Source organism: Kryptolebias marmoratus, linkage group LG10 (genome assembly GCF_001649575.2).
Source record: "Kryptolebias marmoratus isolate JLee-2015 linkage group LG10, ASM164957v2, whole genome shotgun sequence".
NCBI classification, from domain to species: domain Eukaryota; kingdom Metazoa; phylum Chordata; class Actinopteri; order Cyprinodontiformes; family Rivulidae; genus Kryptolebias; species Kryptolebias marmoratus.
The window spans coordinates 7,688,151-7,703,318 of NC_051439.1; the positions used below are offsets into that span (position 1 = coordinate 7,688,151).

At 39.8% G+C, this 15,168-nt stretch overlaps 1 protein-coding gene across 2 annotated transcripts; it reads left to right on the forward strand.

Moving 5' to 3' along the window:
* The first annotated feature begins 1,307 nt into the window (after positions 1 to 1,307).
* LOC108237641 (transmembrane protein 87A) lies at positions 1,308 to 14,395 on the forward strand. Of its 2 annotated transcripts, none has more exons than XM_037977978.1 (20): positions 1,308 to 1,488; positions 3,140 to 3,197; positions 3,485 to 3,582; positions 5,524 to 5,640; positions 5,752 to 5,799; positions 5,887 to 5,928; positions 6,105 to 6,225; positions 7,017 to 7,078; positions 7,203 to 7,386; positions 7,492 to 7,591; positions 7,715 to 7,808; positions 8,354 to 8,425; positions 8,539 to 8,647; positions 9,956 to 10,014; positions 10,163 to 10,266; positions 10,359 to 10,435; positions 11,165 to 11,229; positions 11,317 to 11,369; positions 11,636 to 11,714; positions 12,948 to 14,395. In XM_037977978.1, exons 1-20 carry the CDS (start codon positions 1,384 to 1,386, stop codon positions 12,987 to 12,989), a joined length of 1,689 nt encoding a protein of 562 aa, XP_037833906.1. In that variant the 5' UTR covers positions 1,308 to 1,383; the 3' UTR covers positions 12,990 to 14,395. The 2 variants fall into 2 exon arrangements, with proteins under 2 accessions (XP_037833906.1, XP_017274735.1); XM_017419246.3 differs by having other exon boundaries at positions 11,684 to 11,714.
* Positions 14,396 to 15,168: the final 773 nt, after the last annotated feature.

A 15,168-nucleotide genomic window follows, 5' to 3' on the forward strand; every position in this document is an offset into this window, starting at 1 on the left:
ACTTCCGGTTCGGATTTTCAAAATAAACAGCACCCTGCGACACCCTGCAGACCGTCCCTGCAGAGGTACAGTTTATGGTTGTGTATCCTGGATTTTTTCTCCTTAACACTGTTTCTTTTTCATTTTAAGCAGTTGAAAACAAATAAATAAACAGAATTTTCCTTGGTGGGGAGTCAGAAAGTCTAGATTATAACAAACATTAAAATACTTTTTTTAAAACTTTATTTTTACCTCACTGACAAGAGTGGATCTATACAGTTAAAGTTATGCACACGATTAAAAATACGCTTAAAAAATAAATGTGACAAAAAATGATATTTAGGCTATTAAAATTGTTGCCAATAAGCTGAAGATGACAACCAAACTCAAGTCTAACTTCTATCTGCACACTTTATCTCGTCTCCTACCCAAAGAAAATTTAAATTTATTTTATTATTATTTGTTTAAATCGTTCAAAAATTAAGAAAAACATCTGGCTAATGCAAAGTATTCTTATGACTTTCATTAAGAACAAAATACAAACTGAGCTATTAAGAACCAAAAATCATCAAAAATTTGAAAAGAAATAAAGAAAAAATAAACAAACCAAAAAGACTATTAGGAAGAACTAATAGGACAGCCAAGATTTTGTAAACTACAAAACTTGTTTTTGTAAATACATTATATATTTTTTTAATTTTAATTCATAATAAAATGATAATTTATTGTTGAGAACCCTAAATTTGCAATGAAAGTTTTCTTTTTCTTCTTTCCTGTCTGATAGCTTAAAATTAGTTTAACTTATTAAAATAAAATAAATAAATAAAATTTAAAAATAGTAAAAAAGTACATCTGTTTATAACATCTAAACTCAATATAAAGCATAGTAATATCCTTACTAAACAAAGAAATGTGTCCTAAAACATTGAAATGAAAAGCATTATACGAAGGAATGCATATCGCCCTCCGCCTATCATACCAGAGTTTCAAAATAAGCTCATCTCATGTTGATGTCACGCTCAGAGTATATGTTTGGAATGACTCTCAACTACTACCACATCAAAATTTAGCTCGATATTTGTAAATCTGACTGACTTATAGCCATTTTAGGCTCATATTTAATTGGGTTGGCTCCAAAAAATAATCAGTTGTAGAGGTTCATTCTGAAAGTTTCAATAAAACCCGTCCAGTGGTTCATGAGATATTTTGCTAACAAACAAAACACACGGACAATGATAAAGGCTTGTTTATTGTGTGTTCTCTGTCGCCCTTTGGTGGACAAGGCGCTGAACTACATCTTTGTCGCCCTCTGGTGGACAGATGGCGAAACTACAGCGAGCGACCAGCCGGACCTGGAGGCGGATTAGTCTGACGATCTGACCTGTAGTAAAATTTCAAGTGAAGATGCCAGCTGCTGTGCAGCGTCGGTCATGTTTGCTGCTTTTCGCTGTATTTGTCCATGTCGGGAGAGCGGCGGAGATTTCTGTGTGGAGCGTGAGCATCAACTCGGTCAGTGCTGTAGCTCCAGTGCAGACATTTGTGCACATATTGCTTAGCCTGCTGTGCTAAATCTGCAGCAGCTGGTAGCTGAGGAAGCTAACTAGCAGCTAGAACACCTCTCGGTTGTATGGGCCACCTGTCGTGAACATTTAGGACGCTTTTAGTCTGAATAAATGTGCTTCTTATTTCTCCATGTTAGGTTCAGAACGGTGCATACTGCTTTTGTTTTTTTTCTTCTTTTAGATAAAGAAAATGTGACATATTGCCTCTCGAAAGTAAAGGAAATTCTGTTATTATGGCACCTTCTGGGAGAATGATGGGTGATGTAAAGGAGAGTAGGCCTTGTTGTTATGATAAAGGTTATTTATCCGGTCATTAGTTAGTGAATGATTAGCAGCTGTCCAAAGTGTGGTTAAGGGACACCTCTGTCAAAGTTCTATAATAATTTATGCTTGAAATTGGGGAAAAAAAATACAAAAAATCCTTCCCAAAGTATCAAATTATACTAATTTGATTGTAGTTAAAGCTCTGATGTAGGAGTTTGATTAAATACAGGGAAGGGAAAAAGAAACATAATGACAGAAGGACAACATGTAAATGATCTGGTCTTAACCAGGTTCTAAAATTATTGAAATCCAGCCTCAAGTGCACAAAAATACACAGAATTTCTCGTGTCATTTTTTATTAAACTGAGTCAAAATGGAAAAGCTGTGTGTTCGCCTCGTGATTCTGTCCCACGCAGAGCCTCCTTCAGAGCAACAATTTGAAGTAGTTGTTTTCTGTGTGACTTCATCAGTCTTTCACAGAGCTGTGGAGGACTTTTTGGCCCACTCTTCTTTCCAGCGTAGCTGCAGGTCATTGAGGTTTGCAGGCGCTGATTAATTCACGGCTGTTTGAAGGTCCCGTCGCAGCATTTCAGTCAGTCTGAGGTCCTTTAACTTTAACGGTGCAGCACTGTTCTGCTGTGTTTTTGGATCGTTGTTCTGTTGCGTCTTGACCCAGTTGGGTCCCACCTTCAGCTGTGGGACAGATGTCCTCACGTTTGGTCCACAGAGGAGCTCAGGTCCTGTGGCTGCAAAACAAGCCCAAATCATCACCCCTCCACAACCGTGCCTGACAGTTGGTACGAGGTGTTTCTGCTGACATGTTGCGTTTGGTTTTCTCCATATATGCTGCTATGCATTGTGGGTAAACGTCTCTACTTTGGGCTCATCAGTCTAAAGGACACTGATCCAGAAGTCTTGTGTCCTGTAGAGTCTGGGATAAAACCCAAGAGTTTTCCACTCGTTCATCACTTCTCTCTCTGTTGACTGATGGACCCCAAAATGTTTGGCAATGACCTTTAACCCTTTTTCAGCTGCTTCTCTAAGGTCATTGCTGATGCCTTTCTAACCCTGGCATTGTGTTAACACACCTGTACGCTCCAGAGCAGCACGACAAATGTGGGCAGTGGCACAACTAGTAGTCACTTTGATTGCATACATGTTTGTGGGTGCTTCTGTATCATTTGCGTCATTATATTCAGATCAACAATCACGTACCCTCACACATACCAGACTCCATCGCTTTAATTCTCGTTTAAAACCCGAGGACCAGGAACGAGTCCTGGTTGCTGATGACATGTTGTGTAACCTGAAGTCTTCCTCTGCTGTGTTTTCAGACAAGAGAGGCAGTGTTTCGAAAGACGCTGTACGCCAACACCACCATATTTATGAGGTGTAAGTAGCCATCGCAGCTTTTTGTTGTTTTTTTTTTTTTCTAGATGTTTGTTTTAAAAATGAGCACATTTGTTTTGCTCGCAGTGGGAAAAACCTTTTGAAACCTTTTGAATAATTCATTCTGAAGGCTGTATTACCAGTACGTTCTGTTATTCTGTGCATTATTTACTTACTTAATCATTTTTTTTCCCCCATTAAGCCCTGCCCCAGTTTACGTTCTGCGTGTGTTTACAGCCCAGTAAGTCAGTCGGCCACCCTCTGAGAAACGTCCTCTCTTCTTTCTGCAGTTCAGAACGATTCGGGGTCGTGTGACAGAAACCTGGCCTTTAACATCAGCTGGTACCTGCGCTCCTCGGTTTGTTACAATGAGGTCTTCAACACCCCGGTGAGCGCGACCTCTGTTTGTTGATGCCTTTGTTGACAATTTTACCAATAACTGTTTGGAGTCAACTCTGTCGGGCTTTAGGCAAAATATCTCATGAACCGCTGGGTGGATTTTAATGAAACGTTCAGGACATAATCATCAGACATACATCTACAGCTGAAAGGCCGGCAATATGCATTCCCTCAAGGCGTGCTAGGCCTTTAATTGTCCCCCATTGCAACACAAAGAGGAGACTTGGAAATACCCTCCGTTCGGTTCATCTTGTGAGCTGGATAACTTGAAAAATAAGCGACGTACCGACTTCCATTTTGGTGCAAGGATGCGTCTAGGCATAAGTAAGGTCGCTATCAAAAATTGGGTTGCCACGTCAAAATCCAAGATGGCCACCCCATTTATTTGAGGAAACTATAGAGTTTCCTCAAATGATTTGGTGGCTGTAGATTAATTTATTGGCCACCCTCTGGCTCTGGTGGCGGATAAAATTGCTCCCTCCGCTCGTCAGGATACGTCACTCTGCGCCGCCTCGGACAGCAAATTATCATTTCTGTAAAATAACTTTATCCTCCCTCCAAGACTTTATCAGCAAAGATGTAATGTAAGACTTCATCCCTTGTGGAAAAACTTTCTCTAAACTTAGTTTCAGTGGCAAACATGTCCGTGCAGCTAAACACCGTTGGACACCGCAGGAGAGTTCAGCCTGTTTGAATGTCTTAATCAAACAATATTAACACTAAAGGACGTATATTTGTATGTCCTGTTTAATTCCAGTCGAGAAAAACCCTCATCAAGTACCAAACATTTAGTATTCACGACCCTCAGCGGCGGGGGACATCGGTGTTTGTGTTATTGACATAAATATAAGAAATGGTTGCAGATATTCACTCGTTGAGGTTTTGCCTCCTTGTGTCATCAGTCTGTGAGTCACTGCAGCTGATATCTCTGTCATCAAGTGAGTTCCTACGCTGGGTTCATACACGAGCAGAAACAGCAGCGCAGACCTCTTGGGGAATTCCTCCCTCGGCGCCAGAACAGATTTCTTCCCCGCTGGCCTCTCCGCTCAGAGCTTCGCTTCCCTCACCGCGAGCGGACCTTTTTATCCGACAGACTGAGACGGCCGTTTGGCATTTGCGAACTTGTCACGAAGGGACCGCCGACGTTTCCGACAGACGGCGCACAGTAACGAGCGAACAAAGGGAACGTGTCCCTCCGCCGCCCGACCCAGGCGACCTTCCTCCTGGCCAGCACGGCCACGGAGAGCCATCTGTGTCTCTGCGTGGTCTCCTCCATGCGCAGTAACTGAGATATCGCCTTCCACGAGTTCTTCGCCGTTCCACTAACTTTATAAGTTTTGCTGGAACAATTGGCTGTTTTCTCTAACAGCCTCGACCAGCTGCTCCTCAGCTGAGCGGCTGAAAATGAATCCACATAAAAATACCCGCAAAAAAGCCAGACAATAGTTGACAATAGGTTCTGTCCGGACCTTGTGCCCTGAATGAGCGCTCGAAGCTCCTAGGAGAACAAAATGACGCAATTACTGTCACACAGCTACGCCTGCAAGAGCAGATTTCTTCTCTTCTCGTGGAGTATGAATCCAGCTTTAGCCTTTAGCTCCTTTTTCTATGCGATCTCCGGCTCTTTGTCCTTAAGCATGTCAAACTCTCGAAGTTGGACAAAGGCTCAAGGAGCTGAGATGTGTTCGGATCGCCTGCAGCTCGCTGCGGATCCACGGCACGATCCAACAATCCACGACATCCTGAAATTTATCCATCAAGGACGAAAGCATGTCGTTAACAAGCTTTGCCTTGTCGTTGTTTCTGATGTATACGACGTGCTGCTGAAGTGAATCTGAAATCAACCAGATGAAAAGTCACAGCTTGTTTAGAAAACCCGAACAGGATGGAGCGGACTGGCTGACTTTCTTCCCGTCGTGTTTCTCCGAAGGACAACAAAGCGATGAACATGTTCGGCATGGACCACATGTTGAAAGACGGATGGAGCGGCTTCTACAGTCAGGGCTACATGTACTTCGAAAACTGCTCCTCCCTCTTCATGCCAAAGGTCAGTTTGCCTTTCATAGGGTTTGTATACAGCATCCCATTTACAACGTGTTTATTGCTGCATTTTGAGCTTTTTAAATGTTTGTTTCTACCTTTTTCCTGATTTTTACAGGTTTATTTTGCAGACTTTAACCCTTATCAGCCACTGTCCAGCCCAAAGGTGGGTAATTAATCATACTGACATTATTCTGAACTCCCAGATTTGTTCATTTATTGATTTTCACTGAAACTGTGCCTTTCTTCTTAGAGTGACCCGTCAAATCAGACTTTTTCTTGGCCTGACAAGCCGGTGAGGCACGTGTTGAGAACATCGAACCAAAACAACAATCAAAATAGTCATTATATTCGTATTTTTTAGATATTGATTTTATTAGCTTTATTTGTCCCAACGCATAGATCTGGGGATTTCTAACTAAAACAGTTGTAGTTTTTACAGTCAAGATACTAAACTCTGTTTTTTTTCAGGATGTCGGTGCAGTCGCCAAAGCCTGGGAGGACGGTCCCTATCTGTTCATCGTGAAGGTGCAGATTCGTGGACTCGATGATGAAGACATCGCAGCTGAGCAGCTCAGTTTTGCTTTCACAAGTGAGAAGGAATCGTTTTTCACAAAGACTTTTTACAACTCCAGTTCTAAAAACGTTGGAACATTGTATAAAATGAAAATTAAAACAGAATGAAATGACCTGCAAATCTCATGATTCCTGATTTTATTAACAGCAGAACATAGTAACAATATCAAATGTTTAATCTGAGAAATTGCACCATTTTTAGGAAACAATAAGGTAATTTTGAATTTGATGGCAGCAACACATCTCAAAATAGTTGGAACAGACTAAACATTTCAGACCATTGAGATTTATCATTTAAGTGCAGCTTAATGATTTTATGAACTGTAGATGATGGCTTATTTAAAGTCTTCCCAATCCTTAATTGGGAAACAATATTCTGAAATTGTCCCACTCTTTTAAGACAGTTTTTCACAGACTGGTGAACCTCTGCCCATCTTTACTTCTTAAACATTCAGCCTCTCTAAAATGCTCTTTTTATACCCAGTCCTCTTACTGACCTGTTGACAATTAACCTAATTAGTTGCAGGCTTTTTGATGACCCATCCCACCTTTTCTGAGACATATTGCTGTCATCAGATTCAAAATTAGCTTTTTTCCCCCATAAAAACGGTGCAGTTTCCTAGTTGAAACATTTGATATGTTTACTACGTTTCATTGTGAATAAAGTGAGGTTTGCAAGTCATCACATTTTTACACAATGTCTCAACTTTTTCAGAATTTGTAGAATCTTATATACTGTTTACAGAAAAGAAATCGGCTTATGATAAAAATCTTAACTCAAGTAACAGATTTCTTCTTGATCCCCAGTGAAAGTAGAGATGAAAGGACCACATGACTACTCCTCCCCAGCAGACTGGCCTCTAATGATAGTATGTAGCACGATTTTTTACTGAGGATAATGGACCTTTAATCTACATTCATCTTGTTATTGTGTCTTTGAGTTTTAGTGAATCCTTTGAAGCTGTGAGGTCTTTTTTTTCCCGCCCGTCACAGTTCTTCATGGTCATGTGCATCGTGTACGTGCTGTTCGGGGCGCTCTGGCTCTTCTGGTGCGCCTGCTACTGGAGGGACCTGCTGCGGATCCAGTTCTGGATCGGCGCCGTCATCATCCTCGGCATGCTGGAGAAAGCCGTGTTCTACTCCGAGTACCAGAGCATCCGTTACAAAGGAGACTACGGTCGGGCCAGCTGGACGCGCTTTCTTGCGTCTGACATCGTTTGCTTTGTTTAGTTCTCGCAGCGGAATTCGTCGGTCGCGGTCATCGTGTTGTTTCTGTTTGCAGTTCTTGGCGCCGTGATTTTTGCTGAGCTGCTCTCTGCACTCAAAAGATCCCTGGCTCGAATCCTGGTCCTTATCGTCAGTCTCGGCTATGGCATCGTCAAGTAAAGTTTGACCCTTTGAAAAATACTTTTTGAGAGTATCTCCGCTCGTTCCCATTTAAAATGAAGGGTTTATTGTTTCTAGTTTGTTGTTAATGCACTCTGAAACTTGCCTTCCTCTTGCAGACCGAGGCTGGGTACCACGGTGCACCGTCTGGTTGCTGTCGGGCTTCTGTACCTTCTCTTCTCCTCTGTGGACGGTGTCCTGAGAGTGACAGGGGTGACTAAATATGGATTTTATGATGCTTTTCAGAACCAAAAATATAATTTAGTGAAAGGTGATAAAATTGAAGGTGAAATCTTCACACTTAAAATAATTTTTTGTAGTTAAAATACCCAGCAATAAAGCTGCTCAGATGTTTTGTGACCAATAAAGTTTCTGCAGCTTCTTTAATGATAATAGAAAGTGGGAGATCCCTTTCATATCAAATAATAAATACAATCACCTTTAAAAAAAATAATATACTGTACGTATATATTGTTAAATTGCTCACTTCCTAACTCGTCTTAGAATGTGTTGGTGTTGTTCACACAGGTATTCAGACTGCAGGAGGTGGACTAATTATAATAGTCTGATTTAAGACCAGTTTTCAACACGAGATGCAACTCTACAGCAAATTAAGCAATGATTATACAAGCATGGGATAAGAGAATGTAGGAGATGTAGATTGTTTCTTTAATCTTTAAAAGTGTTCAGATTACTGCTTTTTTCTAATTTTTCAATCAACGATGTTTAGAAAGTTTCCTCTTTTTTTTTTCCTGCAGGGTTTCTACGGCACGGTCGCGCTCGTGGCTAACCTCAGCCTCTCCCTCATCGACTCCTGTGTCATGTGGTGGATATCCTTTACTCAGCCAACCTAAAAGTTCTTCTCAGACCTGATCAGGAATTGTCCCGTTCATGCGCATTATTTCCATGTGTACACACAACACTCTCCTTGACTAGCGGCCACATTTTCATCAGCCTCTCTCAAACGACTCGCCTCTTGAAGCTCCGCAGAAATGTGGTGAAGCTCTCTTTATATCAGCACTTCACTAACACGCTCATCTTTTTTGTTGTCGGTGAGTTGAAGCTGTTTAAATAAAACTACAAGGAGGGATTATTGGGGTTATATCGAAATTCACTGAATATGTAAAAAATTGAATTATACGTGCTTTAGGTTTTATTATTGGTAAAATACTTCAAATGATTAAGTAAATGCTGTAGTTTAACATAGAGTTTGTAACAGTTTGAAAAGTATAACAAAAACCTTGTGATGGGGTTTTCCCTATTACTCAACCATTTGGGCTTAAGCAGGTTAACCAATCCCAATTCTGTTCTGGACATCACTGCATGGACTCAGGAACACTTCCTGTAAACACAGCTCACTGTACCATCCACTAATGCTGCTTAAAGCTCTATCAAGCAAAGAAGAAGCCAGATGTGAACACCATCCAGAAACACTGCTGTCTTCTCTGGACCAAAGCTCATTTAAAATGGACTGAGGGACAGAGGAGAACTGATCTGTGGTCAGAGGAACCAAAATATGAAATTCCTTTTGGAAACTATGAAAGCCATGTCCTCTGTACTAAAGAGTGTTATCAGTACTCAGTTCAAAACCTTGCCTCTCTGATAGTATGGGGTACATTAGTGCCTCTGGAATGGGCAGCTTACACATCTGGCAAGGCACCATCAGTGCAGAAAAGTATATCCAGGTTTTAGAACAACATATTCTCCCATCCAGACGGTCTTGCATATTTCATCAAGTCAATGTTAAACCTCAGACTGCATCATTCCAGCAGCATGGCTTCATAGTAGAAGAGTCCAGGAGCTGAACTGACCTGCCTGCAGTCCAGACCTCTCACCAGCAAAGACTCAGGATTGTTGAGCAGCTAGAATCCTCCATCAGAGCAGAATGGGACAACATTCCCTCTAAAACCTCCAGCAGCTGCTCTCCTCAGTTCCTAGATGTTTACAGACTGATGTTAGAAGAGGAGAGGCTTCACAGAGGAAACATGGACCTGATAAACCTTGACGTGTTGCTGACATAAAATTCTAAATAACCTTTTTTTCCTAAAAACTGCACACTTTCTTAATTTAAACATTACTGCGTTCCACTGTGAATAAAATATGAGTTTTTGAGATTTAATTTTTACACAACATCCCAACTTTTTCACAATTGGGGTTTTATTTACTGTACAGATAAATCAAACCTTTAATGAGAGGTTATATATGGTAAATTCTTTTAAAGCACTTGATTAGTTTTATTTCACACATTTTACTGATGTGTTAAAATGTTTTTTTATTTTTGGGAGTTTTGTGGACTTCTTTACTTTAGCAGAATGTTTACAAAGATCAGAATCACATTTCTGTTTACTTTGTGTTTTCAGCTTCCATCATATTTATCATCTGGACCACCAAAGTCTTCAGGCTGGTCGACTGTCAGAGGGTCAGTTTTGTTTTGTTTCTTCAGTGCAGATAAAGTTTTTCCTGCATTTCCTTTTGTTGCTTTTTTTCCTTTGAACATTCTGTTTACTGTGTTCAGAGGAGAAAAGTGAGCCTGCTTACCCTGCTTCCTGTTTACCTTCTGTTTCTAGAGTTGGCGGGACTTATGGGTGGACGATGCTTTCTGGCGTCTCCTGTTTTCCACCATTCTGCTGGTCATCATGGTGCTGCTGCGGCCGTCTGCTAACAGCCAGAGGTCAGAGGCTTGAGCTGACCCCAGTGCACTAAAACGTCCAAACTAATACATAATTCACTTTAGGTTTCATCTCGTGTTCTTATTCCTCCTAGGTTCTCTCATTCCCCTCTTATTGATGAAGATGATGAAGAAGATGAGGCTAAAGAGCCAATGATGAATGAAGCTTTTGGTTGGTTTTCTTTTCAAAAACAGACAAGTATTAATTTGGCTAAACAGTCCTTGAAATAAACATAATTGGTGCAAGAAAAATATATGAAGGATGACATCACAGAGTGAGAGACAGTTTTTTTTTATACCTTTTTATTTATCAAAATACAAACACGTCTGTTATTTAAAACGACTTTTAGAAAATATTATCAAATATTATATGTAAGTAAATAAGTGGGAGCAGTAGGTAAACTCATTGTCAGCCTAATTAGAAGATTCCAGTTCCTGTAAAAAGTTGATTAAATTTCCCAAATCTGCTGCTTGGCCTCCTTTTTCCAAAAAGATTCAGTAAATCTGCTTATTTTCTCTGAAAATATCTGTGTTGCATAACAGTATCTATTCAGCCAACTGCTGTGGATGTCTGTGATTGGTTTGTGTTTTTAGAAGATTTGTACTTTGACTGGACAGTTTTTATTTAATACTCAACAAGAAACCACATTGATTTGCTTACAGCTTATTTTAGATTCATAACCTTTTATTTTATTTGTGGTGGTTTATAGTACAAGTTATTGCCACAGAAAGCATGATCTCAAGGTTCTCACACAGATATTCAGAAATTATCCATCAAAAATGTCTTTTCTGGCAATTTAAAAGAAAAGATCGATAACAATGTTCTTTTGTGATCATGATATTGGTCATGTGACTTACATGGGATCTCAGCTGGTGTTTTTCTTTTTGTTTTTATTTACAGAAGGGATGAAGATGAGAGGCTCGAAGCCTGACACTAATGGCTCCCAAAAACTGTTGAGTAAAGAGGTGGGTTTATTGTCCTCTGCTGCCTTCTTTCTACCTTCAGCCCTGTTTTTCAGGCTCCAGTTTCTTTCTAATCTCTGTTTTTGTCAGGACGAGGACATGAAATGGGTTGAGGAGAACATTCCTACGTCTGTTGCTGATGTGTAAGTGAAGTAGATCAATTTGCGATGTTCCTCTCTTAGCCACGACCTCTGTTCTCTCAGGGCTTCTTTAAAAGTGTCCCCTAAAAGTTTCACATTGTTATTTTTGGCTAAAGTTCTGCAAAGACGCGTAACTAGATCAACATTAAAACATAATTACATTCTTAAAGAAATGGATGAAATGCAGCTAAGACTAGAGATTAGTGGGTAAAATTCAAAGCAAACCTTAAAAGAATGTCTTAAAATGTTTTTTTTTTTTTTTTTTTAAGTCTTGAAGTGCATGACGCCACCCTCTCTACTATTTTTATTCCATACAGAGCTCTTCCAGTAATGCTTGATGAGGAAGAGGTGAGGTCTTTTTCCTCTTGTCCCAGTCCCATGATTCTCCCCACATTTTATGGAAACCAGTATCTCACTGATGGCGGGCAGCATTTGACGCGTGTACTGTCCCAGTCAAAATCCCCACCTGCCACTGTCCCTGAACTGAGTCACACCCACACTGACTGAGTTCCTGACGCCAGTCAGGGCTCGCCTCCCCACATAATTGGAAAAACTATAGGAGTAATAGCGTTTTGCCATGGCCAACAGAAAAATAACATGTAAATAGACACCTTTCTGGCAAACTAGGCCACACAAAGTGCTTTACAACACAATCTGTGCCCTCATTTAGCCATCCACACACATTCATACAGCACTCTACACAACTAATCTGAATACATCCTTCTATAGAGACCAATCAGTGCTTTAGATTACATTTAAACGCTGAAGGGGCACATCTGAGGCCATGAGGGGTTCCAAGTTTTGCCCATGGACACTTTGACATGTCTGCTGCCAGGAATCAAACCTCTAACTCTCGTTGGAGTATGATTGCTCTAACCACTGATCCATAGCCACCGCTGGTCTGTGATGCCCTTAAATGTCCACGGCTGCAATAACACCACACTAAGTATTAACCTACATTTAGTTTGTTTTCTCCAACTCCTGCAATGGGTGCGTAAATACTCCTAGCGCAGGTATATTGAAGCAGATTATGCTTGTAGAGAAAGCACAGCCAACCCTGCTTGAGAATTTTAGGAGCTTAATGCATGATTTATTTTTTTTTTTGGCTTAAAATCCAGGGTCACACAGAAAACATCTAGAGCTACAGCCCCGAATGTCTAACCACGCCAAGGATAAATAATAACTGGTCCAAATCTGCTTTTCCCTATTTGTTAAGTGTATTCTAGTAGATTAAATCATAAACCTGGGGGTTGTTGCTAAAGTGGGTACAAAGCAAGCTAAATTTGGGCGAAAGTGGGCAACAAAATAATGTGCACGGCCAACGGTACAGCTTTTAAAGCCGTGCACATAAAAAAGGACATGGTTTTCAAAAACTGGCCACTCAGCTCAGTGGGTGCTCTGTCACAAACAAATAATGAGACTATGACAGAAGATTTGCCTACCGTCTCACAATTTTAATCTCCAGCCGCATCCCAGTGAGATACTGGCTTTGAAGAGATCCTTCTGCAGACGTTTAACTTACCCTCATTTTACTGTGAGACTGCTGCACGTGCATTATTAATGTCTGTGTCTGTCTTCTAGGAAATCTTGAAAACCAAGATGGAGAGATCCAAAATGGAGTAGACATAAATGGAAAATTTAAAACTACAAGAAAGTTATGTCACTGAGGCAGCAATAAATGCGCTCTAAGTAATTTGATTAACAAAAATGATTTTAAGAAAAGAAAAAGCTAAATGTTCTTGTTTTTTACACAACTTGTGTAACACTGTAATTAGCTCGGGAGCATAATTAGTGTGTTAGAATAAGAAACCGTTGTGCTGCTCCGAGCCGGATGGTTGATGTTGATCTGGGATGAAGGGGAAACTCATGTACAGCAGAACATTTTCCTAAATATTTTATTTGTTTTGCTTCTGTTTCGACAGAATTAGCCAAACTGAAGCAGATACTTTGCATGTTGCACAACACCCCTCTGGAAGGTGACACGTTTTTTTTTAAGCCTTGTCGTAGGATTTTTAGTTTTACAATATGTAAAACTCTTTGAGGATGAAAACCTTGGAGATAATTTCCACCGGCCCCTTTAAAATGCAGAAGTCCCACCAGGTGGATCAGATTCGGAGCATGTTGCTCATGATGCAGGAAACAGTTCGCTTTTGTTAGGAACTGATTGAAGCCAACGCAGCGTCTTCGCTTTTAAACAATCAAACCTGCTAGATTATGTAAGAAACATGTTCTCCTGTTTTTTTTTTCTGTTGTAAAGTGAATTGGCCATGTGATGATTTGAAATGGAAAAAGGAAGTGCATCATATGATTAAGCATTTACTCAGAGGAGTAAAAAGGGATTTTTTTTTCTGTTTTGCCGAGCCAATAGATTACTGTGAACAGGACCAGTGTGTTGTCCAGCTTTCAGTGGCCTGTTACCTGATACTTGACGCTTTTCACAGGTGTTAAGAATTCTGGTCATTTGGTTGTACAACTCCTCCAAAGCAAAGCATTAGTTTCTCTAAAATGGTTCTGCAAGATTTTTCAGAAAGATAATACTAATCCGAACACCTTTATAGGCGTAATGTATAAAATAAGCTTGTTTATTTTTATTGATAAAGGTAATATTTAGTTGCTATTCACATCCTAACACTACTCCAGGTGCATTTAATATTGTAGTAACTGGATATTGTCATCTGTCCATAAGCCTCATGGATGTGGCCTATATTCATACACATGTTTATGGCTTGTACAGTATGTTAGATTTGCTCACTACATGATAAGAATAAATATAATTTCATAATGTTTAGATTTTATTATTACTATTATTGAGTCTGTTTCTGTCACACTGTAAAAATTATGTGTGGATGCTCTAAAATCCTTAATTTAAGTTATGTAGGTTTGAGTATTGTTAAGAATATTGAAATTTTCAAGAGATGCTTGGACTCTCTTCCAGGATTTTGGTTTGCGTTGTATTGTGAAACTTATATTGTTTGGCTTTTTGCATATGTTCTGCAAAGAAAGTTTCTAATAAACTATGATCAAAATGAGTGAATTTGTTTTGATCTTTATTTGCACTTTACAAAAAAAGGGAAAGAGAGCTTTACAGATTGAAGTATAGCGGATGGTACTTATTTTCTCCTTGAAAACCAGAAAAAAAAATGTCTTGGGATTGTCCATGTGCACCTTTGTGTTCTTTGTGTTCTACAATTAATAAAAGTGCTAATAAATAAGCATGAAAGCACCCTTGTGCTTTTCACAGTGCTTATTTCACAGCTTTGAAATAAAACATGCAAATTATCCAACAAAATGTGCAACTCAATGAGATTTTGGTGACAAATGAGAAGCCCTGTTTGGAGCTCTACAGCACAGACATACTTCACAGCAGAAACATAATTTAAAGTTTAAACAGGTCTCAGAAAGTTGGACCTTACGTGTCTGAACTGAACTCTTGAAAAACAGAAAATAAAATAGCTTCTCATCACAACACCTAATTGGTGTTAGACTGCATGTAATCTGTAGTGGATCGAGTGCATCATATGGGTTTGCAGTGAACTGTTGTAATATTTTTATTATTCAGGCGGTTTTCTCCGCCTGAAGTGGTATTTTACTTTTATCTAAATAACATTCGGGTTGAATGTTATTTAGATAATTAATTATCCAACAACCAGTTAATTTACCAACAAGTCTTTAACTGTGTTTATTCCTCTCATCATGGACAACAAGTCCTGTGAATTTGGAGACATTTGGGTTTTTTTTTGCAAAAGTTACCAGGGGGGGAACCAAATATTTCAGCCGTCTGAAATAATCGGTTCCCCCTCTA

Bases quoted from the DNA above. Each gene is read 5' to 3' on its own strand.
- LOC108237641 (XM_037977978.1), top strand. From the start codon at position 1,384: ATGCCAGCTGCTGTGCAGCGTCGGTCATGTTTGCTGCTTTTCGCTGTA. The intron at 5,800-5,886 runs GTGGGTAATTAA...CTTTCTTCTTAG, and splicing joins AGCCACTGTCCAGCCCAAAG to AGTGACCCGTCAAATCAGAC. The intron at 11,715-12,947 runs GTGAGGTCTTTT...TCTGTCTTCTAG, and splicing joins TAATGCTTGATGAGGAAGAG to GAAATCTTGAAAACCAAGAT.